Source organism: Dermacentor variabilis, unplaced genomic scaffold (assembly GCF_050947875.1).
Source record: "Dermacentor variabilis isolate Ectoservices unplaced genomic scaffold, ASM5094787v1 scaffold_12, whole genome shotgun sequence".
NCBI classification, from domain to species: Eukaryota; Metazoa; Arthropoda; class Arachnida; order Ixodida; family Ixodidae; genus Dermacentor; species Dermacentor variabilis.
The window spans coordinates 53,763,291-53,772,951 of NW_027460280.1; the positions used below are offsets into that span (position 1 = coordinate 53,763,291).

The 9,661-nt window shown below is 42.9% G+C and overlaps 1 protein-coding gene across 1 annotated transcript in view; it reads left to right on the forward strand.

The window, feature by feature from the left end:
• The window catches only part of Rrp5 (Ribosomal RNA Processing 5), a 132,759-nt gene that overhangs the window by 116,122 nt on the left and 6,976 nt on the right, over positions 1 to 9,661 (forward strand). Inside the window, exons 30-31 of the mRNA XM_075677314.1 lie at positions 4,030 to 4,198; positions 5,595 to 5,748. Of these exons, the coding sequence (XP_075533429.1) occupies positions 4,030 to 4,198; positions 5,595 to 5,748 (323 nt within the window). The remainder of the gene's footprint in view (positions 1 to 4,029; positions 4,199 to 5,594; positions 5,749 to 9,661) is intronic.

Consider the following 9,661-nt stretch of genomic DNA (forward strand, 5'->3'; position numbering starts at 1 on the left):
TTGGTTGACTCATGCTTAAAGGACAATGCTGAACAGCTGTAATGGGTGCTGCATTGTGAGAAGAGCACCATTCCTCTCCAGCTAGGACTACTGCCTCACTTGCACCTCACATGGCTTACATCTATAGCTTGCATTTTAATGCATGAGTATCCTAGGACAACTTCCCTTTTAAATATGTCTGTCCCTCTGTCTGTAATGCGTGACACAATGCACTCTATAGGTATACATAGGGTCCTATGGGGGTATATATGTGAGCATGCCTTATGACTACGTATGACTACTGAGGTTTAGGATTATGACTATATATAGTGACTACTATATGTGAGCGACTGTAAAGAATGCTTACGTGCTATCTGACAAGCCTCACTAGGGAGTTTCTGCTGTAGCTTTTGTGGTAATGCTGTCATTCTAATGTGATTGCATTAGAGGGATGGGAAATGTGAGCATGATCTTGTGTGAACCCAAGAGCCTGTGAGCACAAACTCCATTGCCCAGAAAAGGAAACAAAGAAGAAAAAAAAAACTGTTTTCAAGGTGGAATCTAATCAGCATTCTCCAGGGTGTTGCCACCACACAGGCAGTAAACCCAGAGGCCCAACAAAAACAATCCATATTCTTCACCCATTTTCTACTCCCTCTTATTGCATCTTGTGCACAGGGGTGAAGAAAATTGTTCCTTGCCACCAGGCAATGTGTTCATCAGACCATTGCACTGGGCATCTCACCATAACCCTCCAAATGCAAAATATCGTGAATGAATCCATACAAAGACCTTCCAGAAATCTTTTTTCCTTCATACAGCGCTATCTTGTATGTTTCTTCCTTTCTTCGTCGTCTTGCACTGCCTCCTCAAGATGTTCACACAGCAAAAGACTGGAACAACCTTCCTGCTCGCATCACCATTTTAACAGGCCGTAACTTGTAACAGCCACTGAGAGTCATCATCTAACATGTTAAAAGAACGCTAAAGAGAAAATTTATTTCAGCTGTATTCATAAATTACCCTTCTACATTGCCAAAAAGCCTCTTACTGTGAGAAGAGGCCCGGTGAGCCAGCAAAGGCGCAAAAATAAAAGATGGGTAGCAACACCACTTTGGAAGTTCCCACACTATAGCTTGCCGTGACGTCATAGATTCTGATCAAGTCTGCTTAGGCCTAGTTAATTTGTTATTGTTAAAGATGGACTGCATTGTACCCTAAAGGGCCAAAGGACTGAACTTAGCTGGTTTTGTGAACTCTTACTGTGCCGGCCAAAACACAAAAGAAAAAAAAGAAAGAAACGAAATATTTTAAAATCCGTGACGTCGCACTGACATACTGGCTCTGGTAGTTCGGCGTAAAATTCAAGAAATGAAATGTTGACCTTTATTTTTTTTAATAACAAGCCTATTATTGTGAATTTAATCAAAATGAAGTTTTAAAATAACGCATTAAGAGTTTCTATTTAGTGTCCCTTTAACCAAGAAAAGCAGTACCCATTGCCCACCCCTCTTGTATAATGTTCCACCATGACCCTTGAAATATGAATAAATAAATAAAATTAATAAATAAAGATGGAAACACAAAAAGTCATGGCGTACAACTGAAGCTCAATGTGCATGCACACCAGCAACTCAATGCCCCTTCTCCATTCTCTTCCCTATACTGTTTCATACTTAGCAGGCAATGCTGCAGAAGCTATGCAAGTAGTGCAGTCATACTCTTACTACATACATTTCGTTTTGCTCTTGTTTTTGATCTGTGACACTTTTTACGGAGTAACTGCTTTGTATAGAATAATACTACTAGAGCTTGTGGACGTAGGGATATGTCAAATTACATGTTATTTGTGCACCTTTGTGCTTCGAGTATGCGATGTACGATATTTTCGTCAAGTGCAAATGATGTACTGTGGCCATTGGTTGCAGAAACATGTCCCTTCGCTCATTCACGGTAAATGGGATCAGATGTACGAGGCCTCATATGTAATAAATACTTCATATTTTTCTGCATAGACGTACGGGACAATGTTACATGTAATTACGTAACCCATACCTTGTAGTATTTTTCTTTCATTGGGACATACTTTATTTTTGGTCACAAATGCAAGCTGTGCGAGAGGTCTCTCTAGCATTTGTAGCATTGCCTGCCATGTATGAAATGGAGTATAGCTTTGTGCTGATTGCACAAACTGGCCAGAAATATTGATAGAAATTGTGGGCAGGAACTGGCACTACGGTGGCAGAGACATGTCCTTTTTGTGAAACTGAATTGGAACTTAGCAGATCATGAACGTAAACTTTGCATATCAGCACCAGGTCGCCACCGCAACTGCAATTGAGCTCTGAGGAGTGGCATTGACAAAAGCGGGGACATGAAGCAGCTCGTTGAACGTTCCAATTACTTTGACAATTGCTTTGGAAGAGAGAGTGGTGCAGGTAGAATCGAGGTGCCAGCACTTCCCAACAAGACATCAATCCCTTCCTTGCCACTTACTTTGAGTAACAAGTCACTGCTTACTTTATGATTGCCCATTGAGATTTGTGTGGTCTGGTCCAACAGAAGCATTCTTGGCTTTCCGGGTACATGGAGTACACATTGCAGTTACGTGTTTGTGGCAGATGGTGGTGATAAATAAATGATGTGACATCTTTAGTACATACACATGCACCAGATGTACGAGGGCAAATCAGAAAGTCTTTGCCCCTATTTGTTATTAGCCAAAATAAGGTACATACATTTTTTATAAATATATGTACTATTCTACGTACCTCACACTATTTTTCCACATAGTCCCCACACCGGTTCTGACATTTGTCTCGTCGCAGTGCTAAACTTGACATGCCCCTGTGTGATGTCATCAGTAAGCGACGCACGCGGCCTCCCCGAACGCTCATTGTCATGCAAGTCTCCACAACCTTTTGCAAACTCACAACACCAGCACCTTGCGCTTCTCAAAGCGAGACACCTTTCCCCATACGTGGGCTGCATTTTCCTGTGTATTTCGATGGGCATTCATCTGTTGCTCCATAGAAAACAAATCACACTTCGTTGCTTGTACGCCGTGGACGTGTGAAGCACAACCGCCATCTTCAACAACTGACAGCAGTTTCGTGCCATGGAGCTATGGCCAGATAAGGCTGGGTCAGTCCAGAAAGGTCCACTGCTGGGAATGGATATTTTGGCTTTGCATTTACAGCTGTAACTTGGCTAAAAAAAAAATAGGAGCAGACTTTCCGATTCGCCCTTTCAGTAAGAAGTATAAGTGATGAAATATCAGTAGAAGGCATTTCAATGCTCTCACATTAATCAAGTGAAGTTGCGGGAGTAAAGACCAACAAAAGAAAGAAAGATTGATTGGAAAGGCCTACCAAAACATTGTCACAGTGCAAATGGCAGTGTCATCTTTTGTCACTGAGCAAATATAAAGTAGTACAAGGTGTACGGAAAGGCCTAATAGTTCCCAAGCTTGCATTTAATAATTCGGTGCTTTCCTTGACATCCTAAGTGCAGGTGGAACTGGAGATAATTCAGACGGCTGGTCAAAAGGCTTGCTCTGGGGGCGCGTGGAAAAATGATGAATGAAGCAGTACAGGCAGTCATTGGCTGGGCACCCTTTGAAGTGTGGGAGGCTCAGAGCAAAATTTGCTTCAAAAGACTTGACTATGGCAGATGCATGCTTAGTACTGTCACTGCTGAGGCACCAGCAATCTTAGGGGAGGCCCGCAGGGCCCCTCCTCTGGATCCAATAGTACGCTAGGGTAGACACTATGGTTTGTGTAAGCCAATCAGGTGCGCCATCACACAAAGGCCCATGTACATTCATGTCGGAGCATTGTCCCCTCAGTCACAAGCGCTGTCTCGAGCAGCAGAGCATGCCACATAGCTTGCACTTCTCAGACACATTCTTCTGAAATGAAGTACAGTAAGTGCTGCACTGTTCCTTGACTGTTCCATTGGCAGAAATTCAGGTCCTTGAATGTAGCAAAATGCCCTGCACTACTAAGTAATGTGCTTGTCACTTAAATGTGTGCACTTCACTTTATACAGAGAGGAGCAAGAGAAACTGAATGTGTGGACAGCATTGCTCAACCTGGAGCACTTGTACGGCACACAGGATTCACTTGACACTGTCTTCAAGGAGGCACTGCAGTTCAATGAGCCACTAAAGGTCTACATGCACTTGGCACAGATCTATGTGGCAGGCAACAAGCAGGAGGTCAGTACTAGAGCAGAGAGTATCCTTCAACCATCTAGTTCTCCAAAACTCACCATAGGAGTCTAGCTTCATGTTTTTGTTGATAATTAGGAAAGAAAAAAAATATTTCTCCCCTCTAAGAAACTAGTTCATAATTTTTTGTCTAATGTGACCGTTAAAGGTTCAGAATAATTGACAGCGAAGAGCTCCAGCTCACTTTCTTTTCCACTGCCACTTTTTGCATTCTTGCATAACATAGTTTTCTGTGCAATGTTTATCCTTTTTTGCATGGTGCACTGCATACCTTATTAGCTTCATATGGTATGCTGATGGGCCTTACTGCATTTTTAAACTTTGCTGACTTGTTCAGTACATCTCGAGTTGTTTACAATGTACCCCCTTTTTTTTTTATCAAGTAAATTTTTCAAGAATTGTATGTGCCAGATAGGCACAATTTTATATCTTGGCAAAACTGGTGGATGTTGCCTGCATGAAAATTTTTGTGTTCAGTAACTGTGCTTTATTCATTAAATATTGCTGCAGAACACATGTAATTGAAGCCAGGCATAATTAAATCACGTTTATATAGCAGAAATCGCAACACCCATCGCAGTGGCTTAGTGGCTACAGTGTTGAGTTTCTAAGCGTAAGGTCGCGGGATCAAATCCCGGCCGCTGCGGCCACATTTCAATGGGGGTGAAGTGCAAAAACACCCGTGTTCCGTGCATTGGGAGAGCGTTAAAGATCCCCTGGTGGTGAAAATTAATCTGTAGTCCCCCGCTACGGCATGCCTCATAATGAAATCGTGGTTTTGCCACGTAAAACCCCAGAATTTAATTCAAGCAAAAATCGTTAGACTAGCACCAGTTTCATGTAAAATGGTTCATGTTAGCACAGTGTCTGAACACTTTTCAGAAAGGTCCAGGATAGCTGCTGATTTCAGTATTGTTTGTCTTTTTGTATTAGTCCAAACCATTGTACCCTTCTGCTTTGGCTGTACAGTTGATGTTCCACATAGTTTTGACCAACGGTGTATGTTATATGGAAGTTTTGGAACGCCCATGCTCTTGCACCATATTTTGGGGACACACATCTTGAAACTGGCACAATTTCATGGTTTTTACTAAATGGGCACACCTTGGGCAATCGTTGTGTAGTTTCCACTATAAAATACTTGTACTAAAATTTGTCCATTTTAGTTCATTGAAGCTCAGTGGCAATTATTCTTGGTGTCTATCGACTCTCTCTCTCTCTACTGCATTGCCTAAGGATTGCCTAATGCACTTGCTGATGCACCTATCACTGGGAAAAGTGGTGAATCTTTATGTATTTATATTAAATGCACCTGTTTTCTTTATTATCACAGTACATCAGCGGCTTCAGGTGCTCACTACATGTTGTTCCCTTGTGTTTGCAGCAAGCAGAGCAGCTGTACAAGCAGATGCTGAACAAGTTCAAACAGAATGCAGATGTTTGGCTTAGCTTTGGCTTGTTCTACATGAAATGTGGGCAAGTTGAGGCTTGCAGAGCCCTTCTTCAGCGAGCTCTCAAAAGCCTGCCGAGTCGGGAACGTGAGTGCACACTGCTTTTTGCTCAACATTGGTAGTCGCACAAAATGCATTTGGAGCCTAAAATAAACATGTTCGTGTACGTAGATTAAGGGGCATATAAAAGTACCTTGAAATGATTTTGACAATATTGTACAAGCATACCGAATCATTAGGGTAGGTCATTATGACCATTGAGTGACACATTAAGTGTTCCTTGTAAAGCGTGCAGCTTATTACAACATTTTAAAAATGTGCATCGCTACCGATCATAGCAGCACCACTCTCTTGAGTTCTCAGCTGCACCGTTACAATCTACATCATCTTGATCAGCCTATTTAATGTCCACTGCAGGACAAAGGCCTCTTCCTGCGATCTCCAATTAACCCCTGTCCTACGCCAACCGATTCCAACTAGCGTCCGCAAATTTCATAATTTCATCGCTCTACCTTATCTTCTGCCATCCTCGACTGCATTTCCCATCTCTTGGTACCCATTCTGTAACCCTAATGGTCCAACGGTTATCTAACCGGCGCATTACATGACCTGCCCAGCTCCATTTTTTTCTGTTAATGTCAATTAGAATATCGGCTATACCCGTTTGCTCTCTGATCCAAACCGCTCTCTTTCTGTCTCTTAACGTTATGCCTAGCAATCTTCGTTCCGTCGTTCTTTGCGCGGTCCTTAACTTGCTCTCAAGCTTCTTTGTCAGTCTCCAAGTTTCTGCCCCATATGTCAGCACCGGTAAAATGCACTGATTGTACACTTTTCAATGATAATGGTAAGCTTCCAGTCAGGAGGTGACTGTCTGCCGTATGCACTCCAATCCATTTTTATTCTTCTGTGAATTTCCTTCTCATGATCAGGGTTTTCTCTAATTGACCTAGGTAAACATACTCCTTTACAGACTCAAGAGACTGACTGGCGATCCTGAACTCATTTTCTCTTGCCCAGCTATTGATCATTATCTTTGTCTTCTGCAATATTAATTTTCAACGCCAGTCTTATACTCTCTCTGTTAAGGTCCTCAATCATTTGTTGTAACTCGTCCCCAGTGTTGCTGAACAAGACGTCATCTGCAAATCAAAGGTTACCGAGATGTTCACCATTGATCCTCACTCTAAGCCTTCCCAGTTTAATAGCTTGAATACTTCTCCCAAGCACGCAGGAGAGATTGTGCTTCCTTGTCTGACACCTTTCTTTATAGATATCTTCCTACTTTTCTTGTGGAGAATCAAGGTAGCTGTGGAATCTCTGCAGATATTTTCCAGGATATTTACGTAAGCGGCCTGTACTCCTCGATTACTTAATGCCTCTATGACTGCTGGTATCTCTACTGTATCAAATGCCATTTCGTAATCTATGAAAGCCATATAAAAAGGCTGATTGTACTCTGCGGTTTTCTCGATTACCTGATTAATGACATGGATGTGATCCATTGTAGAGTATCCCTTCCTGAAACCTGCCTGTTCCCTTGGTTGACTAAAGTCCAGTGTTGCCATTATTGTATTGGTGATTGTCTTGGTGAATATCTTATATAATGCTGGGAGTAGGCTAATGGACCTATAATTTTTCAATTCCTTAACATCTCCCTTTTTATGGATTAGTAGAATGTTTGCATTCTTCCAGTTCTTTGTGATCCTTGGAAGTCGATAGACAGTTCGTATAGAGAGCCGCCAGTTTTTCAAGCATTATGTCTCCTCCATCTTTGATTAAATCGACTGTTATTCCATCTTCTCCTGCTGCTTTTCCTCGTTTCATGTCTTGCAAGGCCCTTCTAACCTCATCGCTAGTTATAGGAGGAGTTTCTGTATCCTGTTCATTGCTGTTTCTAATTGAGGTATCCTGACTCCTCTGGGTCCTGTACAGGTCAATGTAGAATTCTTCCGCTGCTTTTACTATATCTTCGAGATTGCTGATGATATTACCCTGCTTTTCTTTCAGTGCATACATCTTGGTTTGTCCTATGCCAAGTTTTCTTCTCACTGATCTCGGGCTGCGGCCATGTTTTACGGCTTCTTCAGTCTTTCTCATGTTATAGTTTTGAATATCACTTTTTTCCCCTTTTTGATCAGTTTTGACAGTTCCACGAAAACTATCTGATCTCTTGAGGTGGACACTTTCATTCTTTGTCGTTTCTTTATTAGGTCCTTAGTTACTTGGGAGAGCTTGCCTGCTGGTTGCCTTGGTGCCTTGCCTCCAACTTCAATTGCTACCTCTGAAGTCAGATTAGTTACGGTTTCATTCATTACCTCTATGTCATTTCACCTCTCTGTTCTAAGGCTGCATATTTGTTTGCAAGTACCAGCCTGAATTTGTCTGCTTTTATCCTTACTGCCTCTAGGTTGACCTACTCTTGCTCTCTTCAAATTGAGTTGAATCCTAGCCCTCACTAACTATGATCACTGCACTTTACCCTACCTGACACTTCTACATCCTGCACTATGCTGGGATTAGCAGAAAGTATGAAATCAGTTTCATTTCTTTTTTCACCATTAGGGCTTTTCCAGGTCCACTTTCTGTTGCTACACTTCCTGAAAAAGGTGTTCATTATTCTCAGTTTATTCCTTTCAGCGAATTCTACCAGCATCTCTCCTCTAGCATTCCTGGAATCAACGTTGTAGTTGCCAATTCAATGCCAATGCCAAGTTGCTTGTTCACCAGCCTGCTTTTTCCCCGCTTTTGCATTGAAGTCGCCCATTACTACAGTATACTGAGTTTGCGCTTTTCTCATCACTAATTCAACATCTTCATAAAACTGGTCAACCTCATCATCATCGTGAGTGGGTATTGGAGCGTAGGTTTGTACTACCTTTAATCTATACCTCTTATTAAGTTTGATTACGACTATGCTACCCTCTCATTAATGCTGTAGAATTTGTCAATGTTGCCCGCTGTGTCTTCATGGATTAATAATCCTACCCCTTACTGCTTCTTATCTGGGAGACCTCTATAGCAGAGGACATGTCCATTACTCGGCAATGTATAAGCCTCATTAGTTCTTCTAAGCTCACTAAGGCCGATGATATCCCAAACAATGTCTGATAGTTCCTCAAAGAGTCCTGCTAAGCTAGCCCCACTCGACAGAGTTCGGCAATTAAAGGTTGACAAGGTCAGTTTCCATTGGTGGCCTGTTTGTACCCAGAGATTCTTAGCACCCTCTGCTGCACCACAGGTCTGACCGCCACCTTGGTCAGGTGCTCCGCAGCTGCTGGGGACTGAGGGCCATGGATTAATTGTAGGAATCATTCGGGAAGTAGCGGCCGAAAGCACCAGGGAGGCCAATTCCTGTTCTAGTGAGGGAGTGTCTTTGTTGAAGCTTAGTGGGCCTTCCTAATTTGGTTGTACCTGGATTACAGTCGCTGACCATTTATTCGGACCTCACGGGGACTGCGGAAATGTCCGAATAAACAGGTGTCCGAAAAAGCAGATTAAGAAAAAAAAAAAAAAGAAATCCTTTATTTCCACGCACTTATTCGGGCTCGGCAGTAGGCTTGAAGAAATCGTGAATGAGCCGTTGCACGCTGTTCTGTTTATGCGCAATCAGATAAACCTGAATCTCGGAGAGGGTCGTACGGTCGCTATAGGCGGCTGAAAGCACAGTAACTGCTTGTACTAGCTCCACATGTGACGGCAGTGTAGCACATGGTGCGTCATCTTCCGACTTGAAGTCATCGTCCGGCGGTGCAGCAGAAACCTGACGAATGATCTCGCCGTCATCGAGTTCTGCGCAGGTCAGTACAGCATGTCAGCACCTGTGAAACTGTCAAATGAGACGATGTTCGTAATCGCAATGCAACCGCTGCGCAGGTCCCCGCAGAACATTTTCGGCGTCAGTAGGGAGCACATCGGAAGGCGAGAAATCCTAGGTCTCCCGGCACCCGCTTGCCGGCATGCTCCAGCGCAGTCTGCGCAGGCACTGTCGGCGCTATTAGAC